Raw genomic sequence first — 23552 nt, 5'->3', positions numbered from 1 at the left:
GGATGAAAGTGCATGGGTTGCAAAATTGGTACTAAAGTTTAGTTCCTAACTGTGTGATATTTATTATTATTATTCTCAGCTATAACAAAAAAACAAAATAATACCATCAACAATTAGGAAAATTCTCAAAAATCTAGCCTGTGTTTTTCTGGAATAAGCTAGCAAAAACATACATGGCTAGGTTTCAAATATCTCCCAATGATTCGATGGCTCAGATCACTTCCAGTAAGGCTTCCTGGCTTCTCTCATTCTCAATGTACTCTTCTGCCAACAAGCTGCTTTTTTGATGCTTGCTGGAAGCTCCCTGCCAGACAGTAGGGCTGTGCATAGGCCAGAAGCTATGATAAGAACAAAGGGAGAAAAGGCAGGGGCCTAGGACTGAAAGGGGAAGACCCCCAGAGAATTCTTGGAAATTTCCAAGCTCTGGGTTTATCAGCCTTGTGCTTTTGCCATAATTCATTTAACCACCTGAGTCTTGGTTTCCTCCTGTATGAACGTGAGAGATTTATCACAATAAAGATGCTGATAAACATAATAATACCTGCAGGGATGATCAAACAACGGAATGGATGTGGGCGTGCTTTCTTAATTAGGAAGTACTATATATGCACATCTTTCTGCCTTGGTTGAGCTGTGCCTCAGATCTACCACCAGGAGCCTCAGAATGAGGTGGACTGATTTGCCCTTGGAGAACCCAGGGAGACACTGACTAGAACAGGCATCTTCCTACCTTGCTCTGATTTATATCAAAACCTCAGGGGACCCTGGGGTGTCTGGGGAATACATAGGAGCACAGATGCTGCGCAGGATCAGTCTGCTTAAGGTGAAAGCTTGGCTCTGCCACTTTACTCGCTGCATACCTGGGATCAAATTATTTAGTCCCTCTGTGCCTCAATTCTTTCATCTGTAAAATGGGGATTAAAGCAGGGGCCACTTCAGGGGGCTGTGAGGAGGATTAAGTGCAATATGCATATCAAGCTCCCAGTGTGGCAGTGACTGGCACAAAGTTTATTATTATTTTTTAAAGATTTTATTTATTTATTCATGAGAGACACACAGGGAGAGAGGCAGGGACACAGGCAGAGGGAGAAGCAGGCTCCATGCAGGGAGCCCAACGTGGGACTCGATCCTGGGACTCCAAGATCAGGCCCTGGGCTGAAGGTGGCCCTAAACCACTGAGCCGCCCAGGCTGCCCAGTTTATTATTAAATTTGGCAGTCACTGCTGTTATTCTTCAGGTGGCCACAGGGCTTTGCCAAGGCAGAGGGGAGCTGAATAGGTATGTGACCAGCGCGGAAGGCAGGAAGCTGTGGCTGTGGCTTGTGGAAGCTCCTTACTCAATCTTTGCTCTTTCACCCACTGATCTAACTTCCCTTTGGAAGCGAAGTCACACTAGACCTTGAGTGGAAGAACTGCGTTCTAGATCCTGGCTCTGCTGTGGCTACAGGCAAATCATTTAACTTCCCAAGGCCTCAATGTCCTCATCTGAAAAATGAGGTGGTGGAATGAAATGATTCTCAGGCCTCTTCCATCTCTACCATTTTAAGACCAATTTCCCTTTTTGGGCAGATGGCCAAAACCAGCTCTCTAACTTGGCTCTAGCAGCTGGTCAACAGAATCCCAAGAGTCCTGACTTCTAGCCCAGGCTTGGATGATGAGGGACTTCTCCTACCCCTTGCTGGGTTATCTCCTAAAGGGGCACTTAGCCCACCAGTTACCTTTGATATTAATCTTCCAGCTGCCACCAACATATGGCCACTTACTTCATAAGACTAAGTATCAAACCTAGCCCCTGCCTGCCCCCCGCCCACAACCGCTACTCATTTGTCAAAGGGCCCCAGAACTGAAATCATTCACTTGCTTCCCACCAGCTCGCTCCCTAGAATGCATCTGGGAACCAATCACCCAATTCAAGACATCTGTTTACTTCACTTATAATCAAGCTGCAGCGAAGAAGGGCTAAGTCTCCTTCAATCAATCAATTATATAAACACAGTCGCAAAAGAGTCTCAGAGAGGGTGTGTGTGCAAGCATGCCCAGGATGATGGGAGATAGGCATAGAAAGCTTAATTCTCATTTATCTTATCTGTGGCCAAAGCAATGTTATGGATGGAAGAAATGGTACCCTGCTCTTCGACCCAGAACAGAAAATCGAAAATAATTAAAATCCCAGGCATTCTGAAATTAACCAGCCCAGCCTCTTCACTTTACAGATGGAAAAACCAAGGCCCAGGAGGGTGATGTGACTTGGCCAAAGTAGCAAAGCTAAGGGTCTGGAGAAATAAGAGAGCTGAGACCAGAACCCAGATTGGACTTCCAATCTAGTTTTTTGCCTGTCATTTCCAGGAATCATTCATGTAGAACATGGAGTCTCTAACAATATGAAGCTGACCCCACAGAACATGGTGAAAACCTTAGTAGTTTATACACTGCTCAGCATGAAATCCATATGACTGGGATCATCCCTAAAACCAGAAGGTTAGAGGAGAGCTCCGAGCAACGTGGCATCCTTGATAACCAGAGGAGGCAGATGGTCATGGGAGCTCTCAACCTCAGAACATGCAAAATGATCCTTCCCACTTACTCTTCTTGTCCATAATAGTGAGGATCTGCTGGGTGGTGAAGGTTACCAACCATGGAGTTCCTCCCTGATCCCAATCTCAAAACACAGACAGACACCAGGCTGTCCTAGCACAGACCCTGTGCCCTTCGGGGATTCCCAGTCCAGGGTGGGGAGATGGACTTCTCACACCTAACTCTCACAGTTGGCAGACATGGTGAGGCCATGGGGACACAGAATGAGAGAGGGTTTCTGCTTGGGAGGACCAGAGACCCACAGAGGAGGCAATTTTAGGACTGCATCTTGGAAAATGAAAAGATTTTTACATGGTTTAGGTTTACACTAGATATTCATTAAGAACAGATGAAGGAATAAGGTTATTCCAGATAGGCGAGGAATTAGTATTGCTTATTCTTGTGTAGTTGTATGAATTTTGAAGCTGGGATGCAGAAGATTAAATCTTAGCATGGATAGTATTATGGTTAAACGTAAAGTACTTTCAGGTTCCAGAGGGCAAAATTAGGGACTCAAGAGTTTTAAGGAAAACCTTTCTAGCAAAGGAGAACCAGGCCGCTAAAATTGTAGGCCATTGGCCTCTCACTGGAATGGCTCTCACTCCTCTTAAGAAGGTGATAGTGAAGCACCTGTGTTCTGTCTCATGGAAGCCTTTCCTCGAAATCAGTCCTTACAGTGAGGCTGTCAATTAGGAATCATGATCATTCCCATTTTTCAGAGGACCAACAGAACTAGGGAGTGGTTTATTGGCTGAAGGTAGTGAAACTTAACAGGAATCAGAGCTGGAAATTAATTCTACCTCTTAGATCACAACTCGAGTTTCCTCCCCACCATTCTGTGATTTGCTGTCAGGCTGGCAGACAGCTCACCTGGATGTTACAGAGGACATTTAAATAAGCAACAAGGAGGTATTTGGAAGACCTGTGGTTCACAAACCTAGTCGACTGTTCCTGGGCCCCAGATCTTGTTTTTAAGTTGCTATTCATAGTGATCGTGTGTTAACTAGACTGGGCCTGGCTGCAGGTCCTTCCACACCAGGATGTATTGATGCTACATTGATGCAACCTTTGGGACATCATCAACTTGCTGGATTGATGGAGACTTGAGGACTTAAAGTGATGACATGAATATAGCAATAGATAGGAGTGACATGTGAGGAAATGCTTTGTAGTCCAAGTACTGAGAAAATATGAACCATCACCCATGCATCTGCTATGAAAGATTAGATGTGGGCTCTCCCAAGCAGATGGCCCGGGTTTGAATCTCAGCTTTGCCCCTAGCTCTGGGCAGATCACTGACTTCTCTGGGCCTAGCTTCCTCATTTTAAGATGAGGCTATTTGACCAGACCACTGTGGGCCCTGATAGCTTACAATTTCTAGCAAACCAAATTATTCTAGGTATCTACTCAAATGGACTGGGTAAAGTTCTATTAATCTGAGGTCTTTTCTGGCATAAATGATTGCATCTGAGGTTGCTCTTGACAAAACATTTCATTTTCAGAGGATTTCCTCTCATTTTTCTCACTCTTGATCAGTCATTTTCCTGCATATGTTTTGGACACACATCTTTCTGGGCTGGTTAGGAATACTCTGTATACAATATCTCAGATGTCCCAAAGCTGTCAAAATAAAAATTCCTCAGCTCACTCATATTTGCTGACCACGCTTTTTTTTTTTTTTAGAATGAGTAAAGAAAAAATAAGCCTGCCCAAAGTACTTAATGTCATAGCTTTTAATTCTAAACCAAAGTATGTCCAGCCCAGAAACTGTTCTCTCCTTAGACCTATGCTTTTCCTGAAACCAATTAATATATGACTTTAGGAACAAGAGGGCTGGTGAGAACACCCCTACCCTTTACTAGAACAGAGATCCCGAGGGGCTGAAAAGCTCTGGTTTGGGAATGAGAGACCTGAATAAACTCTTATTTTGCCCCTGAATTGTTCAGCAAATGTTTCTATTTCATCTAATGTATATTTATCAAGAACTCAACTGAGAACAAAACACTGGCCCAATCACTAGAAATGCAAAAGGGGAAAAAAATGTGGATTCCTTGGGGCAGCCCAGGTAGTTCAGCGGTGCCACCTTCAGCCCAGGGCCTGATCCTGGAGACCTGGGATCGAGTCCCACGTCAGGTTCCCTGCACGGAGCCTGCTTCTCCCTCTGCCTTTGTCTCTGCCTCTCTCTCTCTCTCTCTCTCTCTCTGTGTGTGTGTGTGTGTGTGTGTGTGTGTGTATCTCTCATGAATGAATAAATAAAATCTTTAAAAGAAATGTGGATTCCTTGACATCTAAGAGCTTATAGTTGCAGAATAATGATGACTTAGGACCACAAATTACTAAGATAAGTCACACTAAAAAGTGTGACATCCGAAATATAAAGTACTGCAGAAAGACATTACACTACTTTTCTTAGTGAAAAAATGGGGACATGGTAAGGTCTATGACCTTGCAGGCTTTTCTAATTAGGGGTTAATGTGGTAACCAGCTGCTAGGAGGGAATGCTTACTATATGGTTTCTAAAAGGAAGCTCTACTAATCTAATAGACATACTATGTCTTTGCTAACACTGAAAAGTCTTATTTCCCAAGTAAGCCTTCCTATTAGGTTTGTAGGATCATCAGTCCCTAGGGTATTGCACACATATACCAAACAATCATGCAAGAGTATTTAAGAAGCACCTTTCAGGTGGATATTTGGGACTATCTTAGACCTACAATAAAAGTGAACTAAGGTAGAATCTCTAGGAAGGGCAGGAGCAAAGAGCTTGGCAAATTGTAGACACTCAGTGGGTGAGTAAATGCATGAGAGATACATACATATATACGTATTTACATATATTTATATATGTATAATAGATAAAAGTGATTTATTGTTGTCTTACATATCTCCAGTTGGGTAAATTAGACTCATCTATGACTGCATCAGCTGACCTAGTTTATACATCCCATAAAAAGGGATGAAATATAACCTAGGAAAGTTACTTGGTTGAAAAGAAACATCAGGGAAGTCCCAGGTCTTGATGATAGATATCATACAATGGAGTTTCTTAGAAAATTTGGGATGTTCAAGAAATAACCATTTCCTGTACAGGTTGGAATCTTCTCAGATTTCAAGAAGGGGGGGGATTATACCAACCCAATGTTATCAAAAAACTCTGTCAATTTTTCATAAAAAGATTCCAAGGAGAAAGAGACATCAGTGTAGCCTGGGTATCAGGGAAAGCTCTGATGTAAAGGCAGGGCTAACCGGGGCCTTACAAGCTGGAGCAGGTGGGCTCTGGGGATACAGGTTCAAAGGAAGGAACAAAAAAAGCAGTTGGGAGCAAAATGGAATAAGAAAGTAGGAAACATAGGGTATAGGAAGAATGTAAAACATCAGTAGTGTTTACGTAAGGGTGAGAAAAGGCCCTCACAGTCCTTGTTCCACTTTATCCTTCAGTAGTTTCAACATTGTTGATTATTTCTGTATCTAAAATTTTCATTGCCTTGGCTTCTGTGACTAGACCACGTTCTGGTTCTCCTCCTATATTTCTTATTTCTCCATTTATGTGTGTCATGCTTCTCTTCCTCTGCTAATTTCTTACATGCAACATCTAGAATCTCCATCCTCCAATCACCATCCCCAACCACAGCCTCTATGCTAATGACTCTCCATCTCACCTCTCTCCTCAAAGCCAAGACCTAAATTTACGACTTCCTGTTATCTTCACCTGGATGTCCTGAAGACATTCAAATATAACTTGCTCAGCATAGATCTCTCCATCTTCTCCTCTCTAGATGTTTTGGTCACCATCTTTCCTTGCCAGTTGTTTCTCCTCCTCCCAGTTCAGTTAATATACTGTCTATCTACTCAACTACTACTCAAGCTGGACTCTCCTGGATGGACAACTACGTCATGCTCACCCTATAGCCAGAATCTCTCCTGGATTTCCATCCTTCCATTCCTTTGCCAACCTATATGTAGGATCATCTCTAAATCCTGAGTATATTATCCTGAGTAATTATCTCTCCAGACTCATCCCTGCTGCTTCCTCCCAGATCCTCCACATCCTGTGTCACTGAGCTTGACCTGGTCCTAAATATGAAATTGCACATTCCTTCCCTCTGCCTGGAATGCCCTTTTCATTGGTTTAGAGTCTCATTGATCTGACCTGTCCTCATCTCCAGAACATCTAACTTCCTAAGTCCTCTAAGGCCAGTTCCTAAGAACTGGCCTTCTTTCCCTATGTTTCAGAGAGCTTTGAAGATGCCTCTGTTTCTGTACCTGTCATCTGTGCCTGCCTCTTCCTTGAGAGTTCTTGAGGGAAAGGAGTGGGCCCTATTTGTCTTTATCACTGCTATGCCTAGAGCAGAACCAGACATACAGTTGATATTCAAAGAATGTTTATACCCATCCTCCCATTCTCTGTGGCATCAGAGACACACTAAGGGGAAAATGATGCAGGCAGGTAGGAATACAGAAACAACCCTCAGTGAAGAGGTCAAGTTTAGACTGGGCATCAGAGAACCACCTGCCTAGGTAGGATTGCTGCAACCGCATTAGCAGGAGAAAGAATATGAGGACAGGAGATCAGACAGGCCTGAGCGATCCTTTCCTGATTCATCTGTCTCTATCTCTGTGTGTCTCTGTCTCTGTCCTCTCATTTTTCTCTCTTTTTTTTTTTCCTTTTGTCAATTCCTTTTCCCAAGTCTGTGACTATTTATTTATTTATTTATTTATTTATTTTTGAGGGAGAGAGGAATGGGGAGCGGCAGAGAGAGAGAGAATCCTAAATGGGCTCTGTGCTGAGCTCCATGACATGCTCTATGCAGGGCTTGCTCTCAAGATCTGAGCCAAAATCAAGAGTTGAACATTGAAGGGACTAAGCCACCTAGGCAGCCCTGTGACAAATGTTTTAAATGGTTCTCTTTTGACTTGCTTTTCTTGCCTTTGTGTCAGTTGGTCAATCACTCTTTTATCTTTTAATCTGCTTTGTTTCCTTTCAGCTTCTCTTTACTCAATCTGCCACTAATGGAGAGAGAAGTTGTTGGTATTAATTGAGTGGACCTATGTGTTTTCATTTTAAAGGTAAGATATATGATGATGTGCAGCATTTAAAGAACTCTTTTCTTGAAACACCTAAGCCATCTGCTTTTCATGTAATTTTCGTGGGTTGGGTTCATTGGCCCCTAGCAGGTCAGCAGTCCTCAGGGTGACTGCTGTACCCTGTTCTTGGTGGTGTATGATTGTAAGCATTGCTGTATACGTTGGGACTCAGTCTTTTGGTGAATATATCCAAAGGCCTCATGCTAACCATGTTGTAGATTAAAATACAAGAGTATGGACTAGGAAAGAACTTGCCTTCTCAGTTCAGTGGAGCAGGGTGGAAAGAGAACACAAAAAGGCCTGGCCTGTCAGGGCAGAGGAATTGTTAAGAAAGCTTTCAACCCTGACAGTGATCCCCAAGGGAAGTAGAAGTTGCTTTTCACTACCACCACATACTTGAGGGCGGCATAGGTGATCACATCCAGCCACATTAGATATGTAATTTCAGAAATGTGATCAAACTGACTTGCTGCCAGACCTATGAAGCAAATCCCATAAGGGGTTTGTGGGCCTTTTTGTTTTCCATTTTTGATTCTGTGGTAGTTTTTTTTTTTTAATATGTTTAATTTACCCAGTCTTTTCAATCAAAGAAATTGATACACTAATAGGACTAGTGGATGGTGGTAGTGGCATCAAGGAAAGTAATTAAAAAGTTTAATTTTTTCTTTCTTTCCAATAGTACCAGTCCTTAAATTGTATGGATCCCATGGGCTTGAAAGTAGAAAAAGTTTTAACAGAACTTTTATTTAAAGTCCAACAATGGCTTCTTGTGCTCTGATGTTGAATGTTAGGAGGAATCTTTCTTTTTCCAGGCAACGATGTTGTAGCCATTGGGGAGCTGGAGGGACAAAGGACTGTATTACTTTATTAGGGCTGACATAGCAGAGTACTACAAACTGGGTGGCTTGAAATGACAGTAATTTATTCTATCACAGTTCTGGAGGCCAGAAGCCCAAAACCAAGGCATTTTTCAGGACTATGCTCTCTCTGACCACGTTAAGGGGCGTCTGTTCCATGCTTTTCTCCCAGCTTTTGGTGGTTGCTGGCAATACTTGGCATTCCTTGGCTTGTATATATATCACTCTAATCTCTGCCCCCATCATTATATACTGTTCATCCTGTATGTCTGTGTCTATGTCTCTGTTTTCTCTTCTCATAAGGATCCAGTTATATTGGATTAAGTCCTTCTCTAATGCATTATGGACTCGAGTTAATTATATCTGCAAAAATCCTATTTCCAAATAAAGTCACATTCCCAGGTACGAGGGGTGAGGACTTCAATATATTTTTTGTTGAAGGCACACAATTCAACCTACAACAGGGAGCATAGTCTATGGTGGGGAACACAAGACTGCCCATAGCACCCATGTATGCGAAGAGATGAATTAGCTAGACTGCCTGGGATAGTCTCAATTTGGGGACATCAAGTCTTGGTTCTACAGTTGCCTAGATCTTGGGTATCAGACTGTTCATTCAGTCCAAACTCCAAGTTGTCCAGGAAATGAGAGCCCTCTCCATGGAGGGAAGACTTCATCTTTCAATTAACTTTGTGTTGTAGTAGAAAGAGCACTCTAACTTGGAGCCAGACAATCTGGGTTCAATCTTTTCTACTTGTCATCCTGCTCCATAATGGGAGCATGTTAATAAACTTCTTTGACCCTCAGTTTACACTCCTATAGACATGGGATATAAAATTATTTCATAACAAGCTTAAGTGAGAAAGAGGTGTGAGAGTTTTGCAAAGTAGGGACATTTTTGTGTTTTTTTTAATACATAAGAACTCTCTTTCTCCTCCTCATCTGGAGCAGAACCTTTGGTTATATTATGTTTTACATGTTGATATGATTCTTCCCACACCCAGAGTGGGCCAAAGTGAATTAAATTGGGCAGGACACCATCTGCTTCTGCAGCTCTAGAACTGAAGGTGATCACAGCCCCCAGGGGCCTCAGTCTCTTAGCACCTGAAGCTACAGGACGGAACAGATTTTTATCTGGGTGGTAGAGAGAGCCCAGCCCTCTAGCCAAGCCTATAAATAAGTCTTAAGGCTTCAGAGCTGATGATAAAAGGAGGAAAAAAACGTATTTCTTTTGATGCCCCCCCCCCCCCGCCTCCTTCGAAGCCTTGGGGAGGAATGTGTAGCTCTCTGCTTGTCAATGATGAAATTAGCGGGCTGCTGTCCTTCAAGACAAGAAGCGAGAAAGAGCTGGAATCTGATACCAAATGCCGCTGAAGAGAATATATTTTGCACAACATAAAAGGCCGCAACGTAAATTAGAAGAAATATGGGAAGACTTCAAAAAGGTAGGTCAAACTTTTTCCTCAAGCAGATAATTACAGGCTGGGGGTGAGTAAATCTTGTTAGCCTCTCTCCACCTCGTCCCTTCTCATAAAACACCAGCGAAAAGAAAGCCACACTCAATTCAGGATTGGACAGATGCCTGGGAGGGCTGGCCGGCCGCTGTCCATCACGATGCCTGTGGGCAGGGTGTTGCCACCCCCTCTTGTTGACCCCTTGTGGGTCCCACCCTCGAGGACACCCCTTCCCGTCTCCTCCCCAGAATGCAGGCGCTAGGCTCCCCCACTCACACACCCCCGTCAACTTGCTGAGACTCAGTTACTTCTCAGTGTCTGAAGAACTATCCCTTCAGGCGGCAATTTTCCAGTCAAATTTCTCTGCCCAAGTTTGAGGCCTTAAAATTAATGAAGTTGTTAACATTTCTTAAAATGTCTTTCACGGCAGTTGAAAGGTGTGGATTTATCGCCAGTGAGCCTGTTGGCCTGTCTGGTTCATAGAGATGTGTGGGCTGAGCCTCCCCCAACACCTTTCAGGGGACAGGAGTCTTGGCCTTCAGTTTGCTCTGCACTGTGGGATCAGCCTCCAGAGGCTGTTGTCGTGGCTGCCAGCCTAACTAGCTGTGTATGGAATTATGTCTCTGGCCTCCGAGCCCTGAGAGAGCAGGACTTGGTCTTACCTACCTTTGTGTTTGTATCCCCTCTGGCTGTCTGGTCTTGGACCAGACACACAAAGGTGATGGTGGAGGCAGGTGGGTCACAGCTGAATTAAATACACTTAAGATAGACTCTGAAATGACCACTGCACTCAGTTAGGGAGCCACCAATCCAGGATCAGTTCTTCCCCCTGTGAATCAACAGCAATAATGGTACTGCCTTTGGCATTTTCATCCAGCATTTGGGCAATGTTTGGCCAATGGTTTGGGTCCTCTCCTCTGCCTAGAAGGCAATTTTCAAGGATTCTAGGCCAGAAAAAGAGTTTGAAAAGGATCCTGGGAATAGTCCTGATCTATACTTTTGCCCCAAGGCAGCATGCCACTCTACCTCATTTTATAGATCAGAAGGGTGAGGCCCAGCAAGAGAAAGTAGGTGTATGAGGGCCAAGCAGCGGTAGGTAGCAGTTTAATAAACTCCGGTGGCTCTCTCCTTTCAACCTGCAACCTCTTTCTGGATGTTCTACAGAGGACAAATGGAATGCCCTCTGTGTCATGCAGAAGGTATACCTGCCTTTTTTGGATGTCTTGCATTTTATAAAAGTTGTCATCCTGTGGAGATACTGAATGACTTTGAGAGCAAATTCCAAATGTTATCCAAAGACCGGTTGTATCACAAATCTGGTTACAAAGCAATAACGATACAAAGGACCAGATTTCAATTATTTATAGACACTTGCCCTTATCACAAAATGACACTCAATGTCTGGCTTAAATAAAATCAAGAAGTAATTCTTATCTAAAATCTTCTGAGGACTACTGATCTTCCTCTCCCACTGGGGAGGCTTCCCCTCCCACTAGAAGTGGCAGAAACATCCCAGCAGAGTATAATCCTATACTGCCCTAGGGTTTTGGATGCATTTGTTTTTTTTAAGTTTGAAATGAAAGGTACAGTTAATATGAACCAGGACCAGCTGCATTTATGCATGAGGGATAGAAGTGAGTAGAAGAGCTCTGTTAGGTTCATTTTTAAAAACTCAGGTCCAATGGCAGAGACTGAGTATCAGGAATAGGTAAATATGCCCAGAGGGGAATCTAGAACTTAGTGCTCTACCCGTTTCATAAATACTTAATTGGATCAGACCTCATGAGTTAAGTTCCATCCCTGGAAACCTTTTGTGTTCATTCATCATGCACAAGCCTTTATGAATACCTTTTGTGTGATATGATAAAGTGGGGAACAAATTCAGCTTAGTGCCTGCCCTTGTGGGGTTAACTCCAGAGAAGTTTAAGAGAAAGAGAAAATTGTCCACCTGGAAATACATCAGCTCTTTTCCAAACCTGCTCTTTCCTCTGCAGAGGCCCAGTTTCTATGAGCTGTTAGAACGTTAGGTGTTAGCACAGAGAATGAGGAATTCTGTACCATATAAATTCAGCCTCCTAATGACTCCTAGACCATGAAGCAGCAGGCTGAGCAGGTGGCCCCCTGGGAGGAAAAGTGAATGTAAGGGAAGAATTCTGGTTTTGTAGTTAGAGAATCCACTCTGTGCCATCTTCTAAGCTCAATTTCTACATCTGTGAAAATGGAAGGAGACCTGGCCTCCTTACTTCTGAGGCGGTCGCAGAACCACATGAGCTGAACTAATATCTAAGAACATGTCCGAGTAACTTTAAAGAGCTACCCAAATCTAAGTGAGTCACTTCTGGGGCCCCGGAATACCCTTGACCTTCAGAACAATACTCCTTTCTCAAGAGATCTCCCTCATTAGAAACACACTTGAGTTGGAACCCTCTAATTAGAAACCACAGTCGAAATGCAAATGAGTGTGGCATCTAGTGTTTGGGCCGGGGTGTCAGGAAGATGATACACCATAAAAGCTAGGGGATGAGATACAGCAGCGACAAAGCTGTCGTCTTCCTCTACAATAAAGAAAGCACCTGTGGGTCTGGAGGGGCCAGGCCTGGCTGGAATGTGTGCCAGGAGAAGATGGAGGACACTAAAACTCACAGCTCCCCTAATTAGGAGACGGTGATTGTACATCACAAATAACTATGAAAAAACCACTTACCAAAAAAAAAAAAAAAAAGGAAAAAACCACTTACCATATCGACTGCGATGAGACAGGAAAGGGAAGGAATCTTTCATTATCCAGGTCAGATTCCATGCAAAAGGATCAGGAGGAGGAGAAGGCAGGCTTGTTGGGGATTCCAAGGAGCTGTGACCTGGACATCAAAAACAGAGAGAACACTGATCCATGTGCTCAGATGCATCTTCTAGCTTCTAGTCACTCTTAAGGCTTATAGGAAAAAGTGTGTAAGGGGCTTTTACGTCATCCACTGGAAAAGCATGGGAAAAGACTGAGCCACTAATAGATTGAACCGACCTCAGCACCTCTGTGCCTGTTTCCTATCAAGGCAGCCAAATCTAAGAAGTCTGAATCTCGTGACCAATGCCCTGCCAGAAACCTCTGGGAGACGAACTAGAACTAGCCACGCTACTTAATGGCTTGGTCTAACTGCTCTATTCAAAGTCTGTTCTGCCTAATAAGAATTTGTACAACTTTATAGAGAACTTCAATTCATCTCCTTCAGATACTGCCTCTACTCTACTTTATGTTTAGACTTGTTATTTCATCTAACGTTGTTTGCTTGGGTTATTATTGTCTTATCAATGAGAGGGTTGAAATCGTACTCAGAAGTTAAGAAATTTTGACAATTATGCTATTTTCGGGGACAAAAATAGCTAGGTGATGGGTTTTCCCACAGCCAACAGTCCAGGGAGGCACAAAAGATTGACGTTCTGATTTGCATGAAAGAAAGAAGGGTTGAGAAAAAAGGAGCAAAAGCAGCATTATTCCTTCGCTTAACAGTACCTCAAGTGGGTTTTGTGTGGTGAAAAGTAATTATAATATATCTACAAATCAAATGAACACATGTTACACGCTCTTATGCAGTTCTTCCCAGAAAATCCCCAACTCAATCACAATTTGCTAATGTTTTATGGCAGGCAAAGCTTTCGCTAAAGAAGGAACAGCCTTTTTGTTAAAGATGAGAATCAGCCCTGGTTCGCAGATAGATGTGTAGCAAGACCAAGTGAAGGGAAGTGGGAAGGAAGGGGACTAGGATTTCTTCCGTAGCTTCTGTGGGCCAGGTGATGCTGGGCTCTTAGCCCATGATCCCACAGAGATATTCACCGTGACTCTGTGAGATAAGCACCAGCACCCCCATCTTATAGATAGAACAACTGGGGCAAATGAAGGAATCAGGAGCTGAACCCCGGTTTGCCCAGTATCAAAAGGCCATGCTCACCATGAGCTGGCTGGTTTGCTTCTCAAACAGAACTCCTCAGCTACCTGGAGGGACCTGGTGAAGAGAAAGAGGTGGAAGAAAAGAAAGAATAGGAAGCAGCAGTCAAAGCCTTTTTCCAGTCTGTCTGCTTTGCACTTTCTTTCAGATCACCTCCCGCAGCAGCTCCTCCGGGCCTGTTCTCCTGCTTCCAACCCCTTGTGAGCAGCAAGCCCTCTTCAGATGCCTTAAGGAAATAACTGTGCTGGGTGATCGTGGCAGCCTCATGCTTCCAGACCCTTCCACTGCTTGGTCTGCTGGTACCATACCTGGGAGCACGTGCCCCTGTAGCTAGAACAGGATGGATGGACATCCTGCAGTCACCCTCCTAAAGGAGACATCCTCATCTCTGACTCCCAAAGATTTGAGTAGGAAGTGCTGGCTTCTGTGGACCTAGGAAGAGTTTTTTACTTTTCTCCTCCATCTGATAATAAAGAAATTGGAACGGAATTAGTTGGTGCCCAGATCCATCTTTCTGCTAACATTTCTACATATGGCTCAGGGGACATGGGCTGAAAGGGGACAGGAAGGAGCTCTGCCAATATATTTCAGGGAGAAGCTGTCTGATGTTACTTTTACATCAGCTCTGTTTTATAGATTGGGTAATGGGGTCTAGAAGACATCTGGGCCCAAAACCACACAGGTCTACTTGGGGGCAGGACTGGGGTTTATTGGACTGAAAATAATAATAATAATATGAACTGAACACATACGGACCAGGCACTATGCTAAGCATTTTAAATGAGCAATTACATTCATTTCTCACAAGAACCTTGTGAATGGCACTTTTATTGGTCCTCATCTTGCAGCCAGGGAAACCACTGAGGCTGAGGGAAGTTTGACACCTGGACTGTGGCCACATGGCCAGCAGGCAGGAGAACCGAGTCAGCAGAGCAGGTGAGCCTGATGCTGTAGCCTACACTCCTTCCGCCACCCTTCTGGACCCCCACAAACCGATGCAGGGGGTCCTGCAACTCTCTAACTGGGCTTTGGACCTCCACAGGGCAATGGCTAAGGCCAGATGTCACCACTGAGCATGCCCCAAAACAGGGCAACTGCGTGAGGGCTCTTTGAATTCATGACAGCCAAACCCCAGCAATGACCTCCATGTGAATAAGTTTGCATCTCTAGGTCTGAGTCATCAACATAGCTCAAATTCGTGTAGTTTAGAAGTGGGAGGAAGATCAAATCTCGGCAATATTTCCGTGCTTCCAAGTAAGGTCATTTTTCTTAACCACACAGTTTGAGAATGGTACTGACTTTTTCCTGGATAAGAAGCACCAAGTGGATGGTGCTAGACTTCAGGAAGCACTTATGAATCTATGTGTGGGCACAGAATGGCAGATGATTTTCAGTATGACCAAGGGCCAGGTTATATATTGAGGGACAAAAAATATCTGAAATTATTCAAAAGGAAGAGCTGTGAGGGCTGAGTCATGGCCTTGCAAGTAGTGACGGGCATCACTGTGGGTCATCCCTAAAATAGGCTTAAAGCCTTTTCAATCCAAAAATGTCAACAAATTATTGGGCATCTTCAAAGATGAATACCAGGGAAAATGCAGAAATATGGATTTTGCCCTTAACTTCTGGAATTTTTGCCAGGAGGCTGGGCTTACGTGGCTCCCACAGGGAGACAGGTAGTGATTTGCTGCATGTGAGGTCAACCAAAAGGATGGGCCTCCTCGCCTGAAGAAGTTAAAGACCAAGAATAATACAGCCCACGTAAATGAAGCTGTTTGCCAAAATCTGAAGCATTGAGATAGATATGAATTCTAGCCAAAGTTCACAGAATCTGCATAAATTTAAAATGTAAAGAAGAAAGTACCTCTGCATCTAACAAGTGCAGGGAAGAGGATCTCTGTTTCCTTCATGCCCTCTTTCCTCCTCTTCCTCACCCTTGGTGGCAAGGGGGTTTCCAGCACAGAGAAGCACAGATGCCATGAGATGCAATCCATTTAAGCAAGAGAATGTCTTGGCTTTTTGGTGCTTGCCTCTAAAAATATGAGGATCCAGAGTGAAATGGGACTCATGAGAACGTATGTATGGGGTGGAGGTATGAAGTAAGGCCTACTGGCTCAAGAATAGTATATCTTGGACCCTGGAAAGAAGGCTGGAAAGGAAAGGAAAAGGGAAAGCAGGAGCAAGAAGCTTCCAGGTGCCCAAGGGAGGCTGGCCCGTGATGGCCGAGATCACCAGAGGTGGGTAAGAATGTTTTAGGGTTTTTTTTTTTTTTTCCTGGTGGCATCCTGAGCCCTTTCCACAGGGTGTCTGGTTAGAGTGAAACCCCCAACCTCTCAAGGCTCCTCTGTCTACTACAGATGCCAGGTCCATCACTGTAATAACTCCCTTGCAAACAATCACAATCCTTCTGCCTCATTCCTCCTTCACAATTGTCATGAGCAGCTGAGCATGGTGGTGGGAGAGGAGGGAAGCAAAAGGGAAGAGGGACACACCATTATGCTGACAAGTTTCACTTTGAATTCATGACAGCAAACTTCCAGAGGACCCTCAGTTCTCCCCAGGAATCCTCCTGCATTCCCTGCTGAGATCAATGCACCCTCCCCCTCTCCAGCACCACCTACCCCTCAAGCCCCTAATTCCCTTATTCCACTACATTCTCATGCAGTGGCCTTGTTTCTCATTCCACTGGGAAAAGAGAAGCAAATCTGCCAACTTGTAGGTATCAGTTCCTGTATACACTACTGCCCTCCTGTTACAATGGACATACCGTCTACACTCACAAGCAGCAGCAACCTCTCCACTTAGGTGCTCAACCTACCTTCCTCCAGGAATCTGCTACTGCAACAGCCTCCCCCACCCCCTGCAGTCTCCTACCTCAACAATGTCCCTCTACCAAGTCAATCTCATCCATAGCAAACATATGACATCTTTAAAGAAAAAAGAAAAAACCTTCCTAGACCTCCACACTCTTCTTCAGCCATTATCCTGCTATTCTGTTCTCCTTTACAGCTAAATTTCTTAAATGATTTGTCTGTGCTCCGGTTTCCATTTTCTCCTTCCCCTTTTCTTTTTAACTTAACAAAATAAAGGTTGTCTTCACTACTCCAGGCCAAGGTCACTGGGGATCTAAGCTGCTGATACAATGGACAGTCCTGGTTTTCCTCTTACTACACCTCTTGGCAGCACATGAGCCCGCTGACCTCTCCCTGCTTCTTGGATTCCTCACATCCTGGTGACCACATAGACGTTGGATGCCCTCAGTCCTCACCTCCTACTCCTATGGCAGGTCCTCTCTATTGTTCTTTGCCAGATCCTCCCCATTTTCCAGGCTGTACAAAAACAAACAACCGCCCCCACCCTGCTCCACACACACACACACACACACACACACACACACACACACACATACAAAACAGAAAACCAAAACAACAATAGCCAAAAAAAAAACCAAAACCCCAAAACTATTCTCAACTTTCCAGCAGCAACTGTGTAGAAAATTTCATGCTGAATACTGAATTTCATCACAGTGGTTTTACCCAGCTGATAGTGATCAATGACAATGAATTTCAAGTAACCCCAGGACACTAGAACTTCCTAGACCTTACTAGAGACTCTTGACCAATGAACAGGGAATTTGTTTTAACACAACACTTGCATACTTAGAAACTCATTCTCTCCCATCCAAAGTGCTGATTCCTAATTCTCACTTGTCAATGACCACCAAAGAACCCTGTTCCTAAAGCTTTAAAAACTGTGATTTTTCTTCATTACAGAACTACTCAGTGAATTTTTCCTTGCCTGATATGTTAAATATGCTCAGTGTTTATTTTTGTTTTTAACACAGATGGTCAGGGGATAGGATTATCTTTGTTTTATTATTTGACCATTGTTAAAAGTAGGGGAGTTTGGGCCTTTTCTCTTCTCCATCTAAACTCACTCCCAAAGTAATCTCACCCAGTATCATTCCTTTAAAGATCACCTAACCCAACTTTCCTAAGCAGCAACATATATGTCCAACTGCCAGTCTGAAATCTCCATTTTGTTGCCTGATAAGTATCTCAAACTTAACATGTGCCAAACTAAACACTTGTCCTCCGCTTAAACTCAGGTGTTCCCATCCCAAAAAGTGATCAGAATCCTTCTGGTTGCTTAGGGCAAAACCAAGAGGGATCCCTGACTTCTTTCTTTTCCCACCCTCACATCAATTCATCACCAAATCTTGCTGGCTCTACCTGGATTTTAGCCCTTCCATTTCTCTCCCATCACCACTCACCCTGATTACTGCGCTACCCTCCAAACTGGCCTCCTACTTCTGTGATTATTCACTTTCAGGGTGTTTTCCACCAGCGTGTAGACTATCCCTTCAGCCCTGAAACGGCTTTCACGTTTCTTGCTGTGGCCTAGCCCTTGATAGCCCCACATAATCTAGCCCCTGATTCTCTTTCTGACTTCTTTTCCAGCCATGTTTCCCTTGCCTGTGGAGCTCCCGTTCTACAGGCCTCGTTGCCAACCCTCAAACTTACCAAGCAAACCCCTTACTTCAGGGCCTTTGCATTGATGGTCCTCTCAGCCTGGAGCTCCTCCTTCCCAGAGGCACATGGCCATTCCCTCTCCACCCAGGTATCTGCCCAAATGTTACTTCCTCAGAAAGATCTTCCTGATTAACCTTCCAGAAACAGCACACCCTGTAAACGCACTCCCCATGCCCTTTAGCTGCATTTATTATTTCTCACACTTACATCTACTCATTATAGTGTATCTCCTGCACAAGCCACTGACAACTCCCCTTGCCTGGCACATAGTATGCACTTAGTAGATATACTTCAAATGAATGAAACCAGCGCCCTCAAAAAAGTATTAGCTCTGGTGCTTACCAGCTGCTGGGCTTCATGCTAATCACATACTCTGTGGAACCTCAATGTCCCCAAAAAGATAAGACCAAGGATAGCGTATGTTGTACCAACCCCCAGGGTTTTGTAAGGGCCAGATGAGCTAATGCACGCATGATCTACTCTTTAAATATCAGTTATGCTGCTCTTTTAGTTTTATGCTTCTATTTCTGCTTCAGAATCCAAAATGAATAGGAGTCTTGGTTCCTTTCCTATGTCCAGGGGTTTCAGATACAATGTCCAGAAATTAAAAGTGCTCCCAAAAAGCTGTTTCTGTGTTATTCATCAGTTAATTATTAACTCCACCAACTGTCCACAAACTCAACTACCCCAGATCCAGTCAATTGCCAGTATCTTTATTTCCAGCCTTTATTTCACATGTCTCACTGTGGGTCCACTTATTCTTAAGCCAATGTACATAATAAAGTAAATATATCATACTCACCTCAGTATAAATAATCAAGAGCTATTTGCGTGTGATGGTTATTTATATAAATGCCCTGGGGTCACTAGCAAGCATGTTTTACAAATCTACATCAATAAAATGTAAAAAATGCTTCTATTCCAAATACTCCTTGGAACTATTCCTGCCTTGCCTCATACACATTTTACTTATTCATTTTCCTTCTGACAATAAAACAATCAGTGACAGCCTGCTAGTTTTCCTCCCTTCTTTGAAAACACACTTAATAATGTATTCTTTTACAATGATTTTGTGTCACACCAAGCAAAGCTTAATGTGGTCAAATAAATAGTGGCCCGAATGTCGAATGGTGGTGGTGAGCAGACACACAGGGCAGGCCTCCTTGACTGGTTTCCAGCAGCCCGAGGAAGCCAATTCTGTATGCAGCAGGCTGAGCCCACACCTGCTCAGCCAAAGAAACCCTCCCAGTGAATTTACATGTCTACTAGTGTCGGCAGTGATGGTGGCGTTGTAACAGGCAATTCATCTAGGCTGAAAAACAGAGATGCATTTTTCAGAGAAAAGACAGGGAGAAATGTGCAGATGTGTCCTTTGTCCTAAACCCACAGACCTTCCACACCTTCGCTAGACCTGGAAAATGAGGGGGTTGGATCAGCTGTTCACGATAGGTCCTCTCTGGTTCCCATGGAGTTGATTCACCATGCTTTGCTTTTCCATTTCCTTCCAGCTGGCTCATTCAGAGAGGGGCTATTAGTGTCAGGGCGGGGTGGGGGGAATGTGAATGGAACCCAAAGGCCTGCACTCCACCTTGTCTTTCTCCAAGCTCCACTCCCACACTGCCAGGAAGGTCTGTGCTCTTTCTTTGCAGCTCAGATCCTGAAGCAAAAATTATTTCCCATAATAGTCCCTTGTACTATTTGAAAGTCATAGTTGCAATATGTTTTTTTGTCTCTCCCCAACCCCAAAAGGATTTGTGTATATGAATGAACTGCTGAGTTCATTCAGCGGTGAACCATATTTGTCAGTCAGGAAAAGCAGGCATTAAGGAATATTGAGGGAATGTGAAAGAAATTATTAGCCTGGTGCCTGCCCTTGAGGAGACGGTTATCTGCAGGGTATACGAGACCCACACCAAAAAAGGCATCACAAAGGGGTTTCTGCAAAAATGGCTGAAATGTGTAAAGTTGAAGCCTTCGTGCTTCTGCCACAACTTACTTTCTCGGCTGTATTTCCAACTCAGAATCCTTTCACATTCTGTGGTCTCTAGTACACATGTCTCCAAACTTTTGCCTAAACTGATCTCTGCCTAGAACATCCTTCTTTAACCACTGCTTTCCTAAACCCTGTCCTTCCTTAAAGTTCTAGACCAAATCCCTCCCTCTCTGATGTTCTCCATCCTCCCTGAGCTTGAGCCCCATCAAAGAAAATCCCCAAGCTTGGATTCAGAATGGGCTGACACAAAACTCAACTGAAGGCACCTGGGTGGCTCAGTCAGTTAGATGTCTGCCCTCAGCTCAAGTCATGATCCCAGTGTCCTGGGATGGAGCCCCACATCAGACTCTCTGCTCAGTGGGAAGTCTGCTTCTCCTTCTCCCTCTGCCCCTTCCCCCAACTTGTGCATTCTCTCACTTTCTCTCTCTCTCAAATAAATTAAAAAAAAAAAAAACCTCCACTAGGCCCTCCTGCTCATTGATCCCCAAGACTTATCACTACTTGGGATAGTGGTGTTTAGATCCTTTATCAAATGTTGTTCAAACTATCTTGGTTGTTCATGACAACACATATGATAATGTCACTCACAGATCTCAAACTCACAAATTTAGAAGAAATTAGAGAAAACTTCTCATAGGGGCTGTTGTTCTGTCTCGTGTAGGACATTCTTCCTACGATCAAGATCAGGGTCAAATCAGGGGCTTAGACTTCATGCAGCTCCCAATCAGTTGGGATACCATGCTTATGTAGTCCATCAATGACTTCTAATTCACAGCCAAAGCCAGATGATGAAGGCACTATGACATTTGATGTTGCCCCCTTCAGAATTTGTGTTCTAAGCTGCTACATTTTGACTTAACTAGAGATGATCTAGTGACCCAAGCAAGGGCTCATGACTGGCCTTTGACCCTTGCAATGCCTTCTCTTGTCCTGCAATCCTTGTTCCAGGTATACTTAGTCACTGGTTCTACCTGTCTATCCAGGGTGAACTCAACTGTCACTTATACTAATTTACAAGAGCAACAGAGAATGTATCATTCCCTAGGTAGCCTGATTCTTCACACTCACACACACACACACACACACACACACACACACACACACACCAAACCTGACAGGGAAACATGATTATCTGTTCCAGGTCCATTTCTGTGGATTGCTTGTATTCTACTCTTTATGAAATTTACTGCTCTGTGATCTCAAACCTATTTTCTTCCCCCCAAAATACACTGAGTAGAATAATATTCAAAAGGAAGACTTTGAACTGCCACCAGGCCTTTCATCTTGTGATCTCAGAGAGCTTTACCAGGCACTAAATAATTAATGTACTGCAAGTGACACAAAGACCATGCAGTCTAGAAAACCAAGAAGTCCATCAATGGAAGACCTTGTGAAATGAGAAAGTGCCTAGAGGGACAATCACCGACCAATGGGCCCAGTAGTTTCTGAGTGGGTTGAAGAAGACCCAAACTATCCAGGAACAACTGGCTCTTGTCTTGACCTGATGTTTCAAGCTGGGAAGGAATAGTTTCCAGGGTAAACTCTGGAGAGGGAATGTCCTCCTTTCGTTTTTTTTTGTTTTGTTTTGTTTTGTTTTGTTTTTTTATGTTCTCCTTTCAAAAGAAGAAGTTCCAGTACAGGACAGTGGGTATTTCATAAAATTTTTTAAAGATCTATTTATTTATTTGAGAAAGAGAGGGAGAGACAGCGTGAGCATGAGGGAGGGGCAGAGGCAGAGGGAGAGAAACAGACTCTGCTGAGTGTGGAGCCTGATGACATGGGCTTCAATCTCACAACCCCAAGATCATAACCTGAGCTAAAATCAAGAGTCAGATGCTTAACCAACTGAGCCACCCAGGCACCCCCAGGAGAGTAGATATTAACTACTTACATAATCACCATGATTTTTGACTCACTGATGCCTTTTGGAGTCATTCATCTCATAATCCTGAAAATAATCATATTAGTTATCCTTTTTTACAGATGAGAAGATTCAGGCTCAGAAAACACAACTTTCCTATGTGGGGTCATATAGCTAGTATTAGAACAGAACATATGACTGAGGACCCCTGTATATGGATTAACCAGAAATGCCACTCTCCAACACAGACCTCCTGCAGATGATGCTGACTGCCCTAGAGAACAGTGACATCGAGTTAAACATGGCAGAAGGATTGATCAGATCACAGATGCCTGTAGCATTCTCCTGAGGATGACAGATTCACTTCAGGTCAACTAGGAGGTGACCTGGAAATATACACCTTCAATCAGGGCAGCCGGCTATCCAGGGCCTCAAGCTGCACCTGAACTGTTCCCATGGCAACCACCACCAGGTCTGATCCTTGGCCCTTGAGATGGGCCTTGGCTGGTCCAGGGAGAGGATGCTTGGGATGGGGGAAGGAGAGGGGCAGAACACTTTCCACTAACTTCCAGTCCTTTCAATCTCTTTATCTACTTGTCACCCTCTCATTTCAGGAAAGGGTCTATCCTTCAGGAAACTGCACTTCAAATACAATTTCTGAGAACAAACACCTCTCACCCATGGCTGGACTCATTTCCAGAGAATGGAAGCAGAATGTGTGAACAGGCTGGTGTGCGAAATAGAGACCCAGGTTCCTGGGAGCAGTGATGTTACTGCGTGACCTTGGGTAAGCTACTTAACCTTTTTGAAGCTTTGTTTCTCTGTATATAAAACAGAACTCATCATGCTTTTCCACCGACTTTAGGGATGTTCTGAGAATTAATGAGACAGTGTATACAAAGCCCTCAGGCTCTTTTGAAGAAAGATACACTAGAAATCCTTGGGCTGTTACCAAGGGGCATTGTCATGATGACACATTTTAAAACATTCTTCACCTGTATTACTAAAATAAGCTCAGCTTGTATTAAAATAGGCCAATAGCCTAATTTGTTTCTCCATATTCTAATGCTGCACTGCCTTTTGGCTTCCTTTCACCTTGCACTGTTAACAACCATGGCCAGTGTTACTCTTGACCCCTGTGCCAAAACCCAGGTGAGAGTCAGGAAGGGCTCTAAAGACCATTTGTCTATGTCTTCCTATCACATATACAAGGAAGCTGAAACACAGGAAGGGCCATTGCTTTACCCAGGATCATC

The 23552-nt window shown here is 43.9% G+C and overlaps 1 protein-coding gene across 1 annotated transcript in view; it reads right to left on the bottom strand.

Moving 5' to 3' along the window:
- ALK (ALK receptor tyrosine kinase) overlaps positions 1-23552 on the bottom strand; it is a 677634-nt gene that overhangs the window by 473179 nt on the left and 180903 nt on the right. Inside the window, exon 2 of the mRNA XM_041756066.1 lies at positions 12708-12827. Within this exon, the coding sequence (XP_041612000.1) occupies positions 12708-12827 (120 nt within the window). The remainder of the gene's footprint in view (positions 1-12707; positions 12828-23552) is intronic.

The sequence above is a fragment of the Vulpes lagopus genome, chromosome 5 (assembly GCF_018345385.1).
Source record: "Vulpes lagopus strain Blue_001 chromosome 5, ASM1834538v1, whole genome shotgun sequence".
NCBI classification, from domain to species: domain Eukaryota; kingdom Metazoa; phylum Chordata; class Mammalia; order Carnivora; family Canidae; genus Vulpes; species Vulpes lagopus.
This window is presented reverse-complemented; position numbering and strand designations above follow the sequence as displayed.